We start from the raw sequence: 22,609 nt of genomic DNA, 5'->3' as shown, positions 1-22,609 counted from the left end.
GATAGTAGTAGGAGGAGGAGGAGGTGAAGGAGGAGGAGGAGGAGGAGGTGAAGGTGAAGGTGGAGGAGGAGGAGGAGGAGGACAAGCAACATACATTTTCATCGGTTTTTGTAGTATTGTTTTGAATTTATCTCACCAGTGTGTAAGACTGTTGTATGTGTGTTTTTGAGGGTTTGTGTGTCATGTCTGAGGGCAAAGTTTTTTTTTTTTTAGCAAGACTGAATGTTTTGAGTGGAGAGCTTCATTTTGACCTGAAAATAGAAGTTTGGGGAATTATGGATTTGTGTTTAGAGTTTCGAGTAAAGGAGGCATAATTTCAAGAAATGTGTTTAAGCAATCGAGAAAAACTGTAATAAGCATGTTTGTGTGTGCGTGCGTGTGTGCTCGTGTGAGTGTGTTTGTGTGTGTCTAGGTGTTCCCTACACTGTGGGGACCAAATGTCCCCACAAGAATAGTAAAACCTGAAATTTTTGACGTTGTGGGGACAATCAGTCGGTCCCCATGAGGAAAACACCTTATAAATCATACTAAATTATGTTTTCTTTGAAAATGTAAAAATGCAGAAAGTTTTCTGTGAGGGTTAGGTTTAGGGTTAGGGGATAGAATATAAAGTTTGTACAGTATAAAAATCATTATGTCTATGGAGAGTCCTCATAAAACATGAAAACCCAACGTGTGTGTGTGTGTGTGTGTGTGTGTGTGTGTGTGTGTGTGTGTGTGTGTGTGTGTGTGTGTGTGTTGTTTAGTTTGGGGATCTTAAAACATCCTCCCCAGTCCAAAAAGAGCATTTATTCAAATTAAACTGAGAAAATGACTCTTTCTGAACTTGTGCAACTTTCTGTTTACAGACACATAAATACTAGATTTTGAATCTAATTAATTAATAATATGGCAATTAATTAATACAATTTATCCAAATTATCATATTTCAATATTTGCTAAGGCAAATAATTAGTTATCGACCAGTATTTTTAATGTACATTAAATTGCCCAAAATGTTTATATATACATATACATATATATATGTATATATGTATATGTGTGTGTGTCTTTGAACACAAGAGCATGTCCTGCTGTGTCAGGCGCCTGTCCTCATTTTGTGCTGCTGCTCTCGGTAAGTGTTTTTCATTTGTCTGTACAGCTGGAGTTGCCTCCCACTGAGTGTGACGTGCAAAATCATGGTGGTACTTCAAGCTTGAATTGCTCCGATGGTAAGGAAACACAGACTTTTATTATGGAATTTACGCAGGGGGTATGATTAATTGCTATATATTTTTAAGAGATAAATCACACTTAATTAGCACGTTAAATAGTAAATGCATTAACATGACCATCCACATACACATGTCACTTGGTCCACCCAGTCATGGTGAGGTAATAAGGAGGAAGTAGGTTTGTTATTCCAGTTGGTATTTAAAGAATTAATTCTCTCAAAGTAAACAAATCTGTCAAAATGTACTTTGCGCTCACGTTCAATTCAAATATGGAGAGTCAAATCGAGTCACATGAAGTTGGACGTTAGAAATGTCAAATATTATTGGGTTTTCCTCTCACATTTGCTTTTCTGACACTATCAGTTAGGTTAAGGTTTAGGGTAGGGAGTTCGGTTTTGTTGATTTAAAACTCAATAAAGCACAACAGACTGGTTCTTGAAGTTAAAAAAAATAACTTCCCATAGACTAATTGATTTTCAACGATAACTTATAAACATTTCAAGACAGACCTACCTTGAGCTCCGGGGTTGTTCATCGATGGTATATGCTTCCGTTGAAGCCATCCATCTGTATTATTTCAACTTCATTGTTTAAAAATCATGTTTGATAGCAGAATTCATGGTAAAGAACTACATTACCCATTGTCCAGCAGAGAAAGCGTCACCAATCAGAGAACCGCGATCAACAAAGTCCACAAAACGTGCCTCAGAGCGATAAATAAGATGTAGCTCATGTATATATAGTTTTATGCTATAAGTGAATTGTATTCTCTCTTATCACTATCGTTTATCAACACGGCTTGCGTTTTTAAAGATACTGATTGAAGGTGCTCATCATGGGCACAACATAATAAATGGACATAGATATTACCACATAGCATCCAGTGTTAGATAAATGCTGGCAAAACTACATGCATATCAACTACGTGCATATTAATTAAGCTCTAGCGACGGTTTAGTTCTAAGATAGAAGATGATTTAATGTTAGTAATTTAGGTGTAAAAATCATATATCAAAGAAGAATTATAACTAACTGTGAGGTGAAAATGAGGATCCACACTGACAGTGTCACTCAGTCGCTGTCTGTAAAGTGCTTCAGAAAACAGCACAAGGCGCGCTAGAGCATGTATTGAATTTTCCGACATAAACATTTTATTTGGATTATTTATGAAATTTGGGACACACACTTGTCACTGCTGTGGTGTGCCACCGCAATCATTGACAAAAAATCTAGCTTTATGTTTCTAGTATTCTAGTTTTGGAGAAACACCAGGGAACCCCCCCAAGTTAATTTTTTTTTTTTTGGCCTTATGGGGGGTCCCTTAACCCTTATGGTATCCCCAAACCCCCCTCAATTCGAACAGTGCATGACGCACTGTGAGTGATGTAATCGAGTCAGTCTCCCTTCACCCTTAAACTACTTATCTATTTGTACATATTGGAATATTTTGCAATAAACGTAAAATAAATGTTTTCTATACATATAATCAACAAACTAAAAGCAATAGTTTTATATATTCCCATCATTTTTTATTAAATTACATATTTCACAATGCTTCATGGGATTGTAGTCCGTGCTTTCATGAAAGACGGTAAGTACACAGATTTGTGCCTTTGTCTTTTTGTCAGATTTTCAAATACTTATTTGCCTCAAAACAAAGTTTATGATGTTGTGATTTACCTCAGAGCTGTATGGTTTAGTTCATGGCTTACAACTCTTTTCGTAAAATCCTTCATAAAAGCCTATGCAAAAATTATTGGGAAAAATACTTCCGGAACCCAGGTGAAGAATAAGTGTGTGGGGCACTGTTGCGTTCTATAGTGCATTAACCTTACAAACTCATCTGTTTGGCAGAAAATGTAACTCACTTTAAGTGCAACACAGTGGACATTTCAGCTCAGCAGCGATATATGTAATGAACTATGTAATACAATTTTGCCATTTTCATAAGGTCAGGATGAAAAAAAAAAAAAGCACATCTTCCACATTTAATCAGCAAACACACTTCAAAGGTGTTCATACTGAGTGCTGGACCAGTGAAGCAGAGATAATGTCCAGAGAAAAACACAGCTAACTCACCAGATATTCTGCTCTCATATTGTACACACAAACGCTCACGGATGCATGCACACATGCAGTGTCAGCAGTATGAGATTATCTGATATTCTCATGGTATTTGTGTGCTGTATTCGAGGTTAAAGGAATAGTTTGCCCAAAAATGAAAATTCTCTCATAGTTTACTCACCCTAATGTCATTTCAATTCTGTATGGCTTTCTTTATTTTGCAGAACTCAAAAGAAGAAATTAAGGAAAATTCCATTCTGCCTTTTCAACAGGGGTGGAAAGAGTACTGAAAAATAATACTCAAGTAAAAGTACTGTTACTTCTTAAAAAATGTAGTTTGAGTAGAGTAAAAGTACCTGTCCTAAAAACTACTCAAGTAAGAGTAAAGGAGTAGCTCATTTAAAAGTACTCATGAGTAGTGAGTATTGAGTACTGAGTTGCGAAAGCGATGCCCCTTTATAATAAAAACTCGATGCTGCAATTTAAAAATGTAGCACACATACTGTAATTTATATTCCCTTCCATGGCTGTTTGCCAGAAAGAATAAAAAATATAGGTATTTTATAGGTGTTTGTGATTGACAACTTTTAAAATACATCACTTATCTATGATACTGTAAACACTACATGAATCTGATTTTAAAAAATAAATAAAAGGGTGACATGATTATAGAAATGAACAGATGAAAAAGTTATTTTCAATATCATAATGTATGAAACAATTAAATTAAAATTAGTTTATGTGTAGGGTCTAAATTTTCCTTAATTCCGACTGAGAGTTATTGTTGCACATAAAACATGTTCAAAACAATGCAAGGAATGCAAAAAAAAAAAAAAAAAAACACTAAAAAAGCAGGGTCACTTGGCACGTCATGTCCCGCACAATAGAGGCGGTAGAGCAGTTGTTTGGTACAGGGACCACATTGGGCTTTAAAGGAACGATTCACACAAAAATGAAAATTCTCTCATCATTTAGTCACCCTTATGCCATCCCGGATGTGTATGACTTTCTTCAGCAGAACACAAATTAAGATTTTTAGAAGAATATCTCAGCTCTTTTAGTCCATACAATGCAAGTGAATGGGTGCCAAACTTTCGAAGCTCCAAAAATCACATAAATCAGCATAAAAGTAGCCTAATCCATGTGACTCCAGTGGTTAAATCCATGTCTTCAGAAGAGATATGATATGGGTGAGAAACAGATCAATATTTAAGTCAATCGCTACTTTAACTTTCTTCTTCTTTTGTTTTTGGTGATTCGCATTCTTCATGCATATTGCCATCTACTGGGCAGGGAGAAGAATTTCTAGCAAAAATGGACTTAAATATTGATCTTTTCACCCACACCTATCATATCACTTAAGTCATGGATTTAACCACTGGAGTCATATGGATTACTTTTGTGCTGCCTTTATGTGCTATTTGGAGCGTCAACATTTTGGCATCCATTCACTTGTATTCTATGGACCTACAGAGCTGAAATATTCTTCTGAAAATCTTAATTTGTGTTCTGAAGAAAGAGAGTCATACACATGGGGGGGCCACATTGTCCTCCATTTGAGATACAATGTTCCACATTGATTTAGTGCTTGTATCTTTTAAGCCCAGAAATAATTGTGTTCTCATTCTAATGCATGATGCACAATTTTCTGAAGTTTGTGACTGGTGGAATGTTCTGCCTGAAGTATTGCTCTACAAAGGTTGATACTTTTCTACCAGGCATTAGAAAAATCATGATAAAGGCTAAGCATAATTATAAATTATTTTATCATCTCTACTTTCCTGGTAATTTATTATATAAATTAACACTCTCTCTACATCAGGGGTCGGTATTATAAAAAAAAATAAAATCTAACAATATTATTAAAAAATATTATTATTAAAAATGTCACTGTTTTATTCTATTACATTAATACTTTTAAAGCTACTCAAGTTATTCAGCCAAAAGTAGTGAGTGGTTTTCTCATTTCCTTGTTATTGTTATTGCCTTTATATTACATAGCCTACTAGACAGTGCTCAATTCGGTTACATGTACACTTCAAGTCCAACATTTTGATGCAGATATGCTTTTTGTCCCACTGTTTATGTTCACTTTAGACCAAACTGACTGCATTTATATTTATGCCACACCAAGACGGGAATTGGCGGAATTATAAAGTGTATTTGACCATTTAGGCGCGTGCCTGCATTAGTGCACAAACATTAGCTGCCTGTCAATCAAACAGCACGCAGCTACAGATGTCAGGAAATAAAAAGTCATATTACAGTTGTGCTCAAACGTTTGCACACCCTTGGAGAATTGGTAATGTATGTACCATTTTTAAAGAAAACATGAGTAAGCAGGCAAAACACTTTTTTTATTTCTTATGGGATTCATATTCAACTGTAGGTTATAACAGAATGGCACAATCATAAAACAAAACATGGCAACAATGAAAAAAATGAAATGACCCCTGTTCAAAAGTCTGCATACCCTTAGTTCTTAATACTGTGTATTGCCCCATTTAGCATCAATGAAAGCATGCAGTCTTTTGTAATAGCTGTCTATGAGGCCCCAAATTCTTGCAGGTGGTATAGCTACCCATTCGTCTTGGCAAAATGTCTCCAGGTCATGCAAATTCTTTGGTCGTCTTGCATGAACCACACGTTTGAGATCTCCCCAGTGTGGCTCGATGATATTAAGGTCAGGAGACTGTGATGGCCACTCCAGAACCTTCACCTTTTTCTGCTGTAACCACTGGAGGGTCAACTTGGCCTTGTGTTTAGGGTCATTGTCATGCTGGAAAGTCCAAGAACATCCCATGCGCAGCTTTCATGCAGAAGAATGCAAATTGTCTGCCAGTATTTCTGATAACATGCTGCATTCATCTTGCCATCAATTTTCACAAGATTCCCCGTGCCTTTAGAGCTCACACACCCCCAAAACATCAGTGAGCCACCACCATGCTTCACAGTGGGGATGGTATTCTTTTCACTATAGGCCTTGTTGACCCCTCTCCAAACATAGCGCTTGTGGTTGTGACCATAAAGCTCTATTTTGGTCTTGTCACTGCTGTGAGGCATGTCAAGGTGTTGTCGGACATATTTTAACTGGGCTTTTTTGTGGCAATGGTGCAGTAAAGGCTTCTTTCTGGCAACTCCACCATGCAGCTCATTTTTGTTCAAGTATCGTCGTATTGTGCTCCTTGAAACAACCACACCATCTTTTTTCAGAGCAGCCTGTATTTCTCCTGAGGTTACCTGTGGGTTTTTCTTTGTATCCCGTACAATTCTTCTGGCAGTTGTGGCTGAAATATTTCTTGGTCTACCTTACCTTGGCTTGGTATCAAGAGATCCCCGAATTTTCCACTTCTTAATAAGTGATTGAACAGTACTGACTGGCATTTTCAAGGCTTTGGATATCTTTTCATATCCTTTTCCGTCTTTATAAAGTTCTATTACCTTGTTACGCAGGTCTTTTGACAGTTCTTTTCTGCTCCCCATGACTCAGTATCTAGCCTGCTCAGTGCATCCATGTGAGAGCTAAAAAACTCATTGACTATTTATACACAGGCACTAATTGCAATTTAAAAAGCCACAGGTGTGGGAAATTAATCTTTAATTGCCATTTAAACCTGTGTGTGTCACCTTGTGTGTCTGTAACAAGGCCAAACATTCAAGGGTATGTAAACTTTTTGATCAGGGCCATTTGGGTGATTTCTGTTATCATTATGATTTAAAAAGGAGCCAAACAACTATGTGATAATAAATGGCTTCATATGATCACTATCCTTAAATAAAAGAACATTTTCAAAATCAATGCCAAAATTTCACAATTTCTGCCAGGGTATGCAAACTTTTGAGCACAACTGTATCTAGATCAACCAACCAGTGGTTGTCTTGCTATCGCGATCGATGTAATGAACACCCCTGTTCTAGATGTAGAACATAGGCTAAGTATAGAAAATTACTCAAAAATTTATCAACGATATTGAGGACTTTTTTTTTTTTTTTCAGATAAACATCAAGATTGTTTTATCGCCCAGCCCTATTGATAACAAGGCCTTAATCTCTCACATCAACCCAATAATCTCAGTGATAGATAGTTAAATTACAGGCTACATTATAGACACACATAATCTAGTAAACAGAAATATGAAATTTACCTTGATATGTTTCTTCAAATTAGAGGCAGGATTAATGCTGATATCTGGCTTGAGCAAGTTAAACTCACATGACACAGTCAAGCAATTGGCCTTTTTCACTGCGAAAAGCCCTTTTAGGTGCGGCCGAGATGTTCAGGTGTTGAACTGTGCTTGTGGCATCCTCCACATCCATAACAGTTGGTGCCAATCTACAGCTGCCATTCAAGTTTTTTACTTGTGATTTGATTTAATGGGAGTCACAAGATTCTCCCTAGCCAATCATGTTGATAGATAAAAATAAAATCAGGACAGGGAAGTAGTGAACACAGAAGGTGGGAAAATAGCGCAATAAAAGTACAGTTACAGCACTTAAAATGTACTAAAGTAGAAGTATACAATTTTAAAACTACTTAAAGTACAATTCCTGGGGAAAACTACTTTATTACAGTAAAGTGAGTATTTGTAATTCGTAACTGTACACCCCTGCTTTTCAATACAATGGAAGCTGATAGCGACACACATTAAATCTTAATTAAGGACCCAAAAGGGTCATAAAAGTAGTCCAGGAGACTCATATGATAAACATACTGTACAATAGGTTTTGGTGAGAAACTTTTCGTGAAAATCTTGACGTCCGTCGCAGGTTCGTTAGTCTCGCGTAGCCAGAGCTTTAACTAAACAGCAAAGGTCTGGAGTATACTGCAGCTGACACTGCCCACTTACATAGGAAGAGCCGGCTGACTGATATGTAGCAATCAATCACAGTTGGTTTAGTCATTATGTGCTGTTTGGGGGTGAGGTTATCTGAGATATATTTTACCTTAAAGATCCATGAAATCAAAATGAAAGTTTTGCTGCTTTTAATCCATATCTTTTAGCTTTAAGGCCATCTATATGCTAGTGTACTTCTAAAAGCTGACAAAATTTGTTTTCATAAGATATAAGAATTTAAAATCTGCAGTCTCTCTCTTCCAGCTAGAAAGACCCAGACAAATTATGACTCACAATGTACTGCATTAATTTTGACCAATCAAATGCTTTCTAGAACAAGCACGTTCCTACACCCTCGATCTGATCAGCGTATTCTAGCACTTCAAAGGGAGCACAATCCATGCAGTAGTGTCGTTCCAAACAGATTTTCAGATAAGAATCATTTACAAATTTAGTTTTAAATGACCGTTATCACTTTTCAGCCATCTGAAACTCTCACAGTGGAGGTTAATTGTCTTTGAAGGGAATAGGGCATAGGGATGATCACTGCTGAATCGGATGCACCAACGCGGGAATGGATGCGAGGAAACTCGCCGGAGTTTCATGTTTAATGCAGCCGTTTTTCTGAGGTTTCTTGGGACACACAGCGTGAGTGAGTGTTCTTTATTCTTTGTTTAGTGTATCGTGATTTAAAATAAGGATATATTTCAATGTTTTACTAACTTATTTCTCATTCATCTGCACTGACGAGCACAACGGTTCGAGCCTCATCGTTAGCAAATACCGCTTTGCGCTGTGTTTGTTTGTTGTCTGGTTTTGTGGAAACAGATGAATTTGATCCTCAAGTCAGTGGAAAAGTGGTCAGACGTCGGCAGATCACTTCCACTGCAGAACACCAGCTCTGGCATGAGAAGCATCAGGTGTGTGTGTGTCTGTGTGTGTTGCTTTGCCAGGGGCTGCGATGTAAACTAAAGCCTATTGGCTGTTTTTCAAAAAAGGCAGGGACTGTTCCTCAAGTCCCGCCCCAACTTCATGTTTCAGTAGGTAATACGTCAACAGGCTAAAGAAAATTGCTTTTTCAAGGCACTTCAGGGGGACTTTAATAAAATGCTGCAGTGGGAATATACCAAAATTTTATTTAAATAATGGTGAAGCAGTGTCCATGAGTGATTGCATTTAAAAAACACGTACAAATTAATTACAGCACAGAAAAGCTCATCACAGAATATTTGACAGACATAACTAAGAAAACAAAGAAGAATATAAAGTTCATAGGCCTTATGTATGAACTGCACACTCTTGACATGTTGCGTACACACTCTTTTACTGATGTGTGAATTGGTGACTCCAACTGGCCAGGTAATGAACTAAACAGACTGATCACAATCTCTGTTTTTCATTTAATACAAAACATTTTGAATAAAAACGTATATAGTTAAGCACTCAAACCACAATTAATCATCATGCAGTCAATGTATTATTAATATAAGTTTAATTTTATGTAACTAATTGAAAAGGCAATAAAACGTGATTTTTTTTTTTTTCAATACGCTCTAAGTCCTCGTGGTGGTGACCCGCCTCCAATTTGGTTGCTTAGGAGACCTGGCTGGAGTCACTCAGCATGCCCTGGATTCGAATTCACGACTCCAGGGGTGGTAGTCAGCGTCTTTACTCACTGAGCTACCCAGGCCCCCCAAAACATGATTTTTAAAAAGAAAATACTGGTAATGGATGCTGTTCATGGAAGACTTCCCATGGCATCTGTGATGAGGAGGGCGTGGCCGGGCCAATCAGAATCAGCTGATCAGCGGGAGAGCGAGATAAGGGGCAGCTGGAGATGCCAGTTTGAGAGAGAGAGAGACGAACACAGCCGCATTGCATGTGTGTCTGTGTCCTTGTTTTGTTGTTTTAAGTTCATTTATATCATTAAAGTTTATGTTTACTGTTCAGCCAGTTCCCACCTCCTCCTTGCCCGTCCTTATGCTGTTACAGCATCATACTTGTGCTTTTTAATGGCTGCAAGGATTTCTTGGCTTGTGACATTTTTGATTCACAAATGACATGCACTAGGAATTTTGTTCTATTAGCCAACATAAACCACACTCAGCAATAAAAGACAGCTTTCTAATGAAGATCTATGATGCACAGTTGTCATTGACGTGGAATGGCCTGGTAAAGCAGACGGTGATGACAGACACTGTTGGACACATTAGTAGTTGAACAGACCATTGGAAAGCCTGATGGCCAGCTGACTGGTGAGTTCTCATCAGAAACACCACACACCGCATCGTAAGCTCCACATATGATTATGAGACAGGGTTGGAAATACAGAACGTGCACGCACACGGGTTCTGCCATTTGTACGGTTTTATACATCTGAAAACGTTTGTGTGTATGCACGCTTTTATGAGGAAATCAACGCATAGTTTAATACATGAGGCCCCTGCTGGTGGAGATCCATTTTACTTGCTACAACGTGCCTTAAATAAAACTTAAAAAAAAGATTTGATGTCACTAATCTGGCAAACTTTGGCAAATCCAGTTATTATTTCATACTTAAAAGTGCTTGTTGTAGTAACCTGAAACTTTGTGAGCACAACTCTGTTTCCAGGCTGTCAGATTAAAAAGTTCTGTGTGCTTTTACTCACGGAAGATCCAGCAAGCCAGCCAATCAAATCAGTGCTTACTGGATCGAGAAAGTGTTTTCTACTTTTGTGTGCAATATGCATCGGACGCTTAATCCACAGATTGTATTTTTATCTGTATTATAGAAATATTGTTAGTAGTAGTTTTTATAGGACAGGAAGATAGAAGTTATTTAAGCATGATTTATAATGCAATCACACACACACACGCACGCACAAGAGCTCAGTAAAACACATATGATAAAGCAGAGTAAAGGGTAAAGTACCACAGAATAGACCGTTAAAAGAATAGTTCACCAAAGATCAAACCCTTTGGAACTCTTACATTGTTCCAAATTTGAGTTGTTTGCAGGGCCGGTCAACACATTAGGCAAAACAGGCAATATATTGGGGGGCGTCAATCTACCGAGCCAATTTCAGCATATTTGTTAGGCTATGTAGAATGCACTGTGTAGAATCCAAACTAGCGATGCCCGATTCATAAATGAATCATTCTTTTGAGTCAGTTCTTTTTAATTAATTGGTCTAATGTGGTATCAAAACAGCCTGAATAGGCACACAATGCATGTATTTGCACTGCAGTTAAAAATAAAGAAATCTTTCAACAAAGTGTATTAAAATACAAAAATGACACAAATGCAATTAAAAGTACCAAAAAAATTACCATGCTTTTTTGGACAAGTTCCTTAGTGTTCCATGTAAATATCATGGTGTATCTCAGTGATGGGGGAGCATGTGCTTAAACCCCGTACACACTTGCAGCGACTTCCAGTGACAAAGTGACTAGATGTCATTCCTTTTCAATGAGATCTGGCGACTTCCGGCGACACGAGCGAAAGTGACCTCTGGCAGCTAGATGTGGATGTGTCCAGCTACATGAGAAAGTTGAGAAAAATTTAATTTTATGCAACTGAGGATTAACTTTTGTGAGGGACATCCAATAGGAGTGAAAACAGTGTAATCGGAGCTCACATCATCAGTCTCCTGTGAGAGTCGAGGACAGGCAAGGTGGAGGAGAATTAAGTTAAAGTTTCTGTGAGCAATTTCACTGTTTTATATAATTTGTCTGTAAACACATAAATGGATATAATAAAAAATGTTGTGTGGAAAAGAAATTGTCGGCAGTCCAAGTGAGTTTACTTCATATAGTACATTGATAGATCGTTTATCTTGTTAATAATCTGATGCATTGAGCACTGCTGCAGTTCATAAGCACTCTCCCCTGCAGAATGTGCATTTTTATCCTCTGCTTGGAGACAGTGCTTCCTTTCCACTGTGCACCAAAGCAGACAAAGAGCTGCTCAGAGATCCTAAAGCTCTGCGTACGATCCAAATAGATGCGTAAAGCATGCACCGGACACAGCAACGACAGGACTGGGTCTGCCTCCTCCTGGGGCAGCGCTCGCAGGTTCACCACCTGATCCCTAAAAAGGGTCGAGGGAACCTTGGGCACATCGCCAGGTCGGGGTCTCAGGATCACGTGAGAGTAGCCCGGACCGAACTCCAGGCACGTTTCGCTGACAGAGAACGCTTGCAGGTCTCCTACCCTCTTGATGGAAGTGAGCGCAGTCAGGAGGTCAGTCTTCAAGGAGAGTGCCTTAAGCTCAGCTGACTGCAAAGGCTCAAAGGGGGCTCTCTGTAGACCCTGAAGAACTACAGAGAGGTCCCATGAGGGAACAAGGCACGGTCTGGAGGGATTCAGCCTCCTGGTGCCTCTCAGGAACCTGATGATCAGATCGTGCTTCCCTAAGGACTTACCGTCGACTGTGTCGATGAAGTACAATGAAGTAGGGGCTGTAAAACCCCTTCTTCATCTCGGCCGGAGGGACAGGTTCTATCGCGCCCGTCCGTAGGAGGGTAGCGATCTCTGGGCGCAAGGTAGCAGCGTTTTCGTCCTTCACCAAGGTGAAGTGGATACCGCTGAACCTGGGCGGGCGCCTGGCGAACTGAATCACGTAGCCAAGTCGGACGGTCCGGACCAGCCATCGTGACAGATTGGAAAGTGCAAGCCACGCATCCAAGTTCCGCGGAAGGGGGACCAAGGTGCCACACCACATCATGGCCGTGCTGAGTCTAGGGACATCGAAGCACTTACCTGGCTCCTTGTGACCACCCCCGGAACAGCCTGGGACAGGGGAAGAAGAGGCCTGTCCTCGTGAGCCGTGGAGACTGTCACATCGGGTGTGGATGTGTGCCACAGCTGGGTGCTCAGGGGCGGGAAGACCATCGCTGGAGCGCCAATCCTGCAAGGAAAAACCCGTGGACGGTAGTCGTGATGACGGCCGTGCACACTGGGTATGTGACCCAGGGAAGATGGAAACCGCTCTTTTGCTGAACTGTTGGGTACCACATACACTTGGGCATGCGGCGAAATCAAACAAAAAGGCAACAAAAGATTCTCCACCCGGCCCTCCACCGGGGGATGGAGTGGTCTTCTTACCAGCTCCAGATGAGTGGGTTTCTTCGACCCTGGGTCACCCGTCTCAGGGGCGCTTTGACGACCTCCGTAGGTTCTTAGCAGCCGACTGTGAGACAGGTGGTGTCTGCTTCCTGCGATGGGCTCCACGCCGGGGCCGGGCTGAAGGGGCGGGCTGAAGGGGCGGGCTGTAGCGGAGCCGGTGCAGTCACCGCAGGTGGACGCCCTTGGCGACGAGCAGACGGGGTGCGGGATCTTGAGCCGTGCTGGGGCAGGATAGTGTCCATCTGCTGCTTCACCGTCGAGAACTGCTGGGCAAAGTCCTCGACGGTGTCGCCAAATAGGCCAGCCTGGGAAATAGGGGCAGCAAGGAACTGTGTCTTGTCAGCCTCACCCATCTCGACCAGGTTGAGCCAAAGGTGGTGCTCCTGGACCACTAATGTGGACATCGTCCGCCCGAGAGACCACGCCATGACCTTCGTCACTCGGAGAGTGAGGTCAGTCACCGAGTGTAGTTCCTGCATCAGATCTGGGGCGGAAATACCCTCGTGCAGTTCTTTTAGCGCCTTGGCTTGGTGGACCTGCAGGAGAGCCATGGCATGCAGGGCGGAGGCGGCTTGTCCAGCAGCGCTGTAAGCTTTAGCCGTCAGGGATGACGTGAACCTACAGGGCTTGGACGGGAGCTTTGGGCATCTGCGCCAGGTGGCAGCACTCTGTGGACATAGGTGCACTGCGAGCGCCTTATCCACCGGGGGAATCGCCATATAGCCCCTGGCCACCGTCAGCTCCTCGTGCACTTCCGAGCCGGCAGACTCATCCGGAAGCCTGACTGGGGCAGACGAGCATGCTGGGGAATGGGAGGTTGGTTTTCTTACGAAAGCAAGCCGCGACCGCAACGTTGCCATGGTCATGTTCTCGCAGTGAGAACATGAACCATCCACGAACGCTGCCTCCGTGTGGGTCGCGCCCAGACACGAAAGACAGCGATCATGACCATCCGAATTCGAGAGATAACAACCGCAACCAGGAATAACACACAATCGGAAAGGCATCTTTAAAAAGACGCGTCTTTAAAAAGACGTTCCGTGTGTGCCGCTCTTTTAGAGAAATATACTCTTTTAGAGAAATAAACTCTTTCAGAAAATATACTCTCTTTTTTCTGCCAAAGTGCCCAGGGGCGTTCTCTGCAGTGCACCAGTGCAGAGGACGGAGAAGCCGCTGAAATGCGCCGTCAGATCCAGCAGAGGTGAATGAACAGTAGAAATTCAGCTCAATGAGCATGACCGTTCGGCTCCGAAGAGAAAATCTGAATGAGTGGTTGCATACCAGCTCCTTTTATACCAGTATGTCCGGGGGAGTGGCATGCAAATACCACTCGCCAATTTTCATTGGCCTTTTATCAAAGACCAGAGGTGTCATGGGCTCCCAAGAGTGACCCCTAGTGTCACTACATCGACAAAACGTCGAGTGAGTGACAGATAGGGAACTAATTGCTTATCAAATTAAAATGATATCTTAGTTTTAACTCACAAAATGCCTCATCTGTGATTTTTAACAGATATGGCCAGATGTGCAGTCCACCAATAACATTAAAGCGACAGCAGTAGGAACAGCCACTTGTGACTTCACAGTGCAGAGACTAGCGACATCAAGCAAAAAGTCACTGAATGTACTGATCCTGCTGAGAAAAAAATAAACCAATACTCAGAAATTCAAATGGTTTTAATGCTTATAATGGGAGTTGTACTGGTTTTAATGGAAACTATAATGGTTCTCTATTGGTAATGTGTTGGCTTCTGTTGGTTGCAAGTTATTTCTGGTGGATACCATTATGGACCAATACATAGCTGTAATGGAGACTAGGGTTGCTCCAATACCAAAATGTTGGCTTCGTTATGATACCAGCCCTGGTACCTTGGTATTGATACTATAATCAACAAATAAAAAGACTCCGATTTTTTGATGAAATTACACAGAAAATGACTTGATTAAAAGAACTGCATAAAGTCCACAGATACAAATTTTAAATTTTCCGTTTTATTTTTCTGGATTCCATGTTAAATGTTTTAATTGAATGTTATGATCAAATGGTGTTTAATCAAATTGATACATACAGCTGTAATCAAATAAAAATAAAATAATAATTACAAAGAATTACAAAAAAATTGCAGTTTTATTTCTGGTAAATAAAATGCTGCACAACAGATCTTCGCAGTATTAACAAAAACATTAATGAAAAAAACTGGTTACCTGTGGCACAAGGCTGCTATGGCTGAATCACAACATGCAAATAAAACACTTGCATTTGTTATATTGTGTACAGATAATAATAATAATAATAATAATAATAAAACAACCATTTAATATTATATAATTATTATAAGTATTATCGCTACTTTTTGAATAGTACATTTTTATACAGTAGTTATATTTTTCTGTCTTCAATTTCACACATCCAGTTAAATAGAGCTTTAATATAAGTGGGACTTTTATTTTGACAGACTTTTGAGTTCTTCCTGTTTTAGATGCATTAGTTATTTCAAGCTTCTCATTAATGCTGGGATAATCCCGTCGCGACTCTCGATCTGAAATCTCCGAGCTGCACCGGAGGAGTTCATTTAAGCGTTAACAGCTGTTTATACAGTAAACACACTGCACGCATACATGTGTGAAGCAGATGACAGAGTAGAGTGGCAAATCTTGTTCATTCTGTAATGTGCAGCGCATGTGACTGTATATTATTTAATTAAATTACATCCTTCTGCTGTTTACATTTGGCCATACCCAGAGGTTTTTTATTTTATTTTCAAATTGTCATTGATTTTATTTCAAAACGGTCATATCTCATATAATTTTGCTAATTACAGCATATTGTAATATGGTACCGAAATTAGCAACAAGATCGTATCGTACCATTTTAATTTTACCAGTAAACTGTGCAACCCTAATGGAAACAAATACAAACTAGGGATGTGCACAAGTAATCGAGTACTCGTTCTGCAGCAGCTACTCGAGTATTAAAAACACTATTCGTATATTGCAAATCTGTTTTCCTTTCTGCATTTTCCTGCCGTGAGCAGCGCTGAAATACACTGTTTTCCCTCTCAAACTCTCACCAAATCTCTCAGTTACAACTGAGTCCACTGGGGGGCTCTGGATGTGTGTCGTCGAGGTGTTGGATGAGAGAAGATACATCATGGCATCATCTGTGCTTCTAAAGCAAAGCCATGTTATACTACAAGGCAATACTTGTTATATTTAGATTCTTATTGAATTCTACTCTATTTGTATTCAGCTCTTGTTGGAGTCATGCAAACCAACAGATGAAGATCAGCTTTTATCAGTGGAAATAAAATGCAAAGCAAACTCGGAAGCTGATCAGACCAGTATGTGTGTGTGAGCGTGAAATTTCTTAACACAGGCAGAGTGCATTTTATAAAAAGTGAACTTTCACCACTAGTTTTTATGAATAATAACATGTGAAATGATAGAATTGTGATAGCCTTTATTGGACCACTTTTAAGAGGTTTTTGTCCTTTTTGGAGCTTGACAGACATGGTCACCAACTGCTGACATATGCAAAAGAGCAGCTTGAAGGTTTTTTTCAAAAATTCTCAAAGGTTTAGTAAATGATGGCAGACATTTTCTTTTTAGGTGAACTACTCCTTTAACATTCTTTCAGCAGAGTCATTTGAACAGTCGTACAAACACAGATATAGTGCATACAGGCTTGAGACTCACCCAAAAGAGCAGGTTGAAGAAGACCATCCCATACCGCAGGGCCCTCAGGCAGCCCTCAGCCATCCTGCAGCGCCGCAGCTCTAGGAGGAAAATGAAGGACAGATCCAGGTAAAATACCACATATTTCCTGCCCTGCACGGTGGTGTAGCTTGCTTTAGCTTTCTTTGAGCCCGGCGTGGTACGAATACCGAAGACAAACGGCGAGCTGTGATACTCATACTCGCTGCTGTAACGCAAAGGAGGTGAGCCCGACTTGCTGTCCAGCGAGGGACTGCGCCGGTATGGGGTTTCATCTGTACTCGAGCGCCGCATTTTCGGGTTGGGGGCCGGAGCCGGGGCAGTCACCCGGACCCCTAGGGGCCAAATGATCCCCACTTTGACAAGACTTCTGACACAACAAAGAAATGTGATACAACAGTAAGCTCCAGAGTACAAGCACACAGTCCTTAAATTATATTGACATTACATGTTTTTTTGATGAAAAGGAGTTTGCATCTTTTCGCAATAGGAACTGGGACGATGTGAATGTCTTTGCTCCACAAGCCAAATGTTAGGAAGTGTAGACATTGGAGGAATAATGTCAATCTCTCAAGCAACAGACCTTGCCAGAGTTTAATCACAGTTAAGCGCTGATCCAATAACTTCTGTTAGACACTGTTCACTTGCTTCAGAAATCTTCTGCAATTAAATCTGGCAAGACCTTTAATCAATAGCACTGCTGCTCTAAGGCTGGTTCATCAGGACACATCAGGAAAGATGCCACGCCACAGCAGGTCACCTCCTTAGAAACATTAATTTGACATACACTAGTGCTTTTGGCTTGACCTCTGAAAAAATCAACACATCTCGCACACCTGAATGGTTGCAGGCAGGTAAAAGAGAGACGAGAAGAGGTCCTGCATGCTGTTTTAGCTTGCAAAAAATCCCAATATTTCCTTTTCCTCTGAAACCTACAAGGTTTCTCTAGAGCACATTAATGGACTGACGAACACAGATAAAAGAAAAGGCGTAAAATTAATTGCCAATCCAGGTTTTGAGATGCTTCTTGGCAGTGCGTGCAAAGAATACATGAATGCATCCTCTAGTCCACCTGTCCTGCGCCCCGTTCCTTTGGCAAACCTCGTTTTCTTTATTTACTGTCTACTTCCCTATCTTTATTTTTTTTTCTAATGCCTCTGTATCGGTGTCCCTATCTTTGTTTCCGAGAACGCTTGCTTGGAGATTCAGAGGTTCAGCAGTGGATTTAATAGATTCTGTCCATCAGTGCTCATCAGCAGTGTTTGTCTTTATCTGATGTGAAGCAGCAGTCTGACACACAGTCTTCACAGCATGTGAGAAACCCAAGATCAGAAGCATATCCACACAGCCTGTCTGTCTCTCCTGCTATTGTTCCTGTGCTCTCACACCCCTTCAAACACACACACACACACACACACACACACACAGTCTCTTGCTTCCTCCACTCCCTCCTCTCTCTTTGGCAACTGATGCACAAATCATTCAGACTGCAGCCACGCCTCCTCACAGCTTGTCCAATTGTCTTCCCCTGCTCACCATTTTCCTTTAACACATTGCTTGTCTTTATCTCTCACCTTCTGTCCTCCATTTACACACATACACACGAGTTATTACAGCACAATATCTCTTCTGCAACACATCTCGCACTCTTTCTCTCGCTGTCTTTTTATATTCATATTTTATATTTATATTTATATTTTATGAGCTGCTCTGGTGAAAATCTCCTGCAGTGTTTGAGCAGCATGCATGCGCCGTGCTCACTGACATTCATCACACTTACAGTAGATGTCAGCGTGTGGCCTTGTTTTGATACTGTGTTGTACTTATAAAATTTCATAATTATGTGAATAAAGTCAACATGAAATCAACAGTGTCTATATGATGCATGTTATTTTTAATTATCTCAAATTTCTTTATATAATATTTTATTAAAGTGTAATAATTTGTTAAGCCTCTGAAACACCTTTACTCTTCTGCTGACATCACAAATCTCCCTCTTATTTTTCAACCAGCTGTCACATAAAGACACTTTACACCATCCAGTCAGCTCCTGAGAAAAAAATCAAGCCCTGCCCTGCACATTTTCTTGTTGAATATCATGTTTCATTAAGAAATATGCCACATTACAAATTTTTACATCAGAATATTGATTGGTGGCAGGAAGACAAAAACACAATTTGCGTATCACAGTCTTAATAATATGGGTATTTTTTGTGAGATCAGGTGCATATATGATCTTTTATATGTAATCAATGGTGATCAGCTGGATCGGAACCTTTTATTGACTAATTTTTATTATGGGACAAGCACCAAAGGAGCGAAGCCTAATTGTATATGTTTGTGCTTTTCTTATTATTATTATTATTCCTCTGACTGGGAGTCTATTGCAGCATAACTAAATTTCCGCATGACTAGATTTTCAGCCATTTTGAATTTTTGAAAGACCTACTTTTTCAAACTTTTCCCAGAGTTGGATTTACACCAAATTTTGCATTGATACAGACAATGAAGACCAAAAGTTATTAAAGCTTTTTGATAGACTAAACCGTTCTTGTATAGTACGTCAATGGATTTGATGGCAAGAACACCAAATAGGTTGTGAAGCCATATCTTGGCAACGCTTTGGTGTATTGAGGTGAAACTTGGATGTCGTAGCCATCATGCGCGGAGGGTGCCTCAACAGTACTCATCACCTTCGAATAATATCCATTGTTCCTATGCCAGCCAAAAAAGGCATCGGCCATTTTGACATAAAATGCTGTATTTTACAAATGCATTGGCGTATCGTTACAAAACTTGTTATGCATCATCGGCACCATGCCCTGAAGGTACCTGAGAAGTCTGGGGCAAGCCCCACCTAGAAGTCAAAAATATATTGAAATTATTAAAAATGCTTATAACTGAGTCACGTGACGCCATGCGAGGATCGGACGTGTGAACGGTGAGCTCTGCGCACATTGCTACTTTTAATAACATAAACAGGTGAGATTCGATACACTCTGTTCCATAACTGTTCTAGGAGGACAGTATGTCAAAGAATTCAAAATCCTCAGGCTCTGGAGACATTAAAAGACACCTATGTGTTCAAGCTGATGCCCCGGAGCAGGCTGCGAGCCTGGGAGTCTATTTAGTCGGAGAAGTGTGGGAAGTGCGGGAAATGCGGCGAGAGATGTCGGCAATGCTGACAAAGGTCATTGCTGTCTTGGAGGATCTTGCTGTGATACGTCGATCGATCACTGCCATGGAGGCAAAGTTTACTGATATGGTTACCAGAGTGGGGGATGTAGACAAATGCATAGATTACCTGGAGTCATCAGAGAGGGAATTATCTGCTAATCTGCTAATGACCAATGTGGATTTGGAGCGTGTCTGGGAGAAGTTGGAGAACCATAGCTGGCGGAATAACATCCATATCATTGGAATCCCTGAGGGAGCAGAGGGACAGGATACGGTGAAATTCCTGGATGGGCTCTTTCCGAATCTGCTCGACATAGCAGGCCATAAGCTGGAAATCGAGCGAGCTCACAAGGTTCCTGCTCGTCGATACGCAGGGGGAGACAGGCCCCGATCAATTCTGGCCAAATTTTGGAGATCATCCGATAAAGATATTGTGTTACGAGAGGCGAGGAGTAAAGGAATGCTTTCTAGGAAGAACCACAGCATTTTCTTGTTCCCAGACTTTGAGAATTCGACAAGAGAGAAGCATGATCGATTCAAGGAATGCAAGAAACTTTTACACCAACGGAAGGTCGCTTTTGCACTGATATTCCTGGCCAAATTGAGAGTAGATGCTAAGGATGGCCAAAAAACATTCACATGCCCACCGCACACCTCTACACGCTCTTTGTGCTTATTTCTCCTGTTGGCTGGGGTTTGTTTTGTGGAGTATTTCTTGCAAAGACATTGGAGTGATTAAGTCATTTGTTTGCACTCATTTTGCAGCCGAGTGGAGTGGCTCACTGAACTGTTAGACTGTTTAAAAGAATCTGCGCATTCTTTCTGTGCTGGTTCTGCCTGTCGGCTGGAGTTTATTTTGTAGAGTGTCACACCTTCAGGACAGTTTATGGATGAACCTACACACTCTATGTGCTTGTTCCTCCTATTGGCTGGAGTTTGTTTTGTGGAGTATTTTTTGCAAAGTCAATGGAGTGAGTGGGTTGTCTTGTTGTACTCATGTTGCAGCCGAGTGGACCGGAACACTGAACATTTGTTTTACTGTTTGAAGAATCTGCGCATTCTTTTTTTGCTAGTTCTGCCTAATGGCTGGAGTTTATTTTGTAGAGTGTCACACCTTCAGGACAGTTTTATGAATGAAGCTACATGCTCTTTGTGCTTATTCCGTCTATTGGCTGGAGTTTGTTTTATAGATTATATTTTGCTGTGTTATTCTGTCTCACAAAATTTGTATAGAAACACCAGACTTGAGCAATCCAACAGCAAAGTTGTCGCGGGGTCCTTGTAGGTGTACATGGACTGTTTGAATTTTGAGGGATGGACGCCAGTTGGTGCTGTCGTGTGTGTGGTTAATGCGCACATTTCTCTTTTTTCTGTTTGTTTTTTTCTGGGAGAAGTTCGGGTTTTGATTGTCGTACTAATGTTGGAATGTTGTCTTTAAAATCTTGGAGTGGATTGTCTCTCTCCACGTGGAATGTGAATGGGTTGGGGCACCCTATAAAAAGAAGGAAGGTTATATCTCTTCTTAAGCATAAGAAATATGATGTAGCATTTCTTCAAAAATGATATCATTATTTCTCCGCAGGAAGCTAAAAGATTTGGAAAGATATGGGGTGAGCATTTTTTTTATAGTGCTGGATCAAGTAAGAGCAGGGGAGTCATTTCACTGATAAGTAAACATCTACAATTAAAATGTCCTAATAGATAAATTAGGAAGAACCATTATTGTTTTAGCTGAAATTCAGGGCTTTTTTATAGATCTTGAATTAATTTAATGAATTTTCTTTATTTATCACACATTATACATTTTGCACATATACAGTGAAATTCTTCTTTTTTTCACATATCCCAGCTAGGCTGGGGTCAGAGTGCAGGGTCAGCCATGATACAGCACCCCTGGAGCAGATAGGGTCAAGGGCATTGCTCAAAGGCCCAACAGTGGCATCTTGGCAATGCTGGGGCTTAAACCCCTGACCTTCTGATCAGTAACCCAGAGCCTTAACCGCTGAGCTACCTCTGCCCATGAAGGGATGTTGCAAGCCGCTGGCACCCCTCATGATATAATATGAAGCAAAAGTGTGCAAGCCCCCTAGAGCAACATTGACGCATCACAGGATGTGTAAAAATCTTGGTCTTACAGATATTTGGAGACTTTTGAACCCATCTGGTCTGGTGGATAAATTTTTTTCATCAGTCCATAAGATTTACTCTAGATTTTTTTTTTATATCTAAGTCCCTCATTTCATCTGTTGTTGACTGCTCAATTGGAAACATCTTAGTCTCAGATCATGCCCTGGTGAGTTTAGAGGTGTTGCCACATATGGAGAAAAAGAAATCATATAGTTGGCACTTTAATGTATCACTTTTGCAAAATCCTGAATTCCAACAAATGCCAAAGGCTGAAATTAATGTCTATATGGAGACCAACTGGTCCTCAGTATCCTCTGTGGGTGTGGCTTGGGAGGCACTTAAGGTGGTTCTTAGGGGCCGGATCATACAGTA

At 40.6% G+C, this 22,609-nt stretch overlaps 1 protein-coding gene across 10 annotated transcripts in view; it reads right to left on the bottom strand.

The window, feature by feature from the left end:
* The window catches only part of tspan4a (tetraspanin 4a), a 214,022-nt gene that overhangs the window by 155,464 nt on the left and 35,949 nt on the right, over window positions 1-22,609 (bottom strand). For 9 of the 10 annotated variants that reach the window (XR_007893261.1, XR_007893262.1, XR_007893263.1 and 6 more), the window contains exon 1: window positions 16,916-18,354. Coding sequence is in view for 5 of the 10 variants with exons in the window: in XM_051657337.1 (XP_051513297.1) it covers window positions 16,916-17,227 (312 nt within the window). In the remaining 5 variants the exon portion in view is untranslated. Of the gene's footprint in view, window positions 1-16,915; window positions 18,355-22,609 lie in introns of those variants that run through there. The other variant, XM_051657341.1, reaches the window with a different exon arrangement.

Source organism: Myxocyprinus asiaticus, chromosome 26 (genome assembly GCF_019703515.2).
Source record: "Myxocyprinus asiaticus isolate MX2 ecotype Aquarium Trade chromosome 26, UBuf_Myxa_2, whole genome shotgun sequence".
Classification (NCBI taxonomy): Eukaryota; Metazoa; Chordata; class Actinopteri; order Cypriniformes; family Catostomidae; genus Myxocyprinus; species Myxocyprinus asiaticus.
The sequence above is the reverse complement of the archived record's forward strand: the minus strand, read 5'-3'. Positions and strand labels throughout refer to the sequence as shown.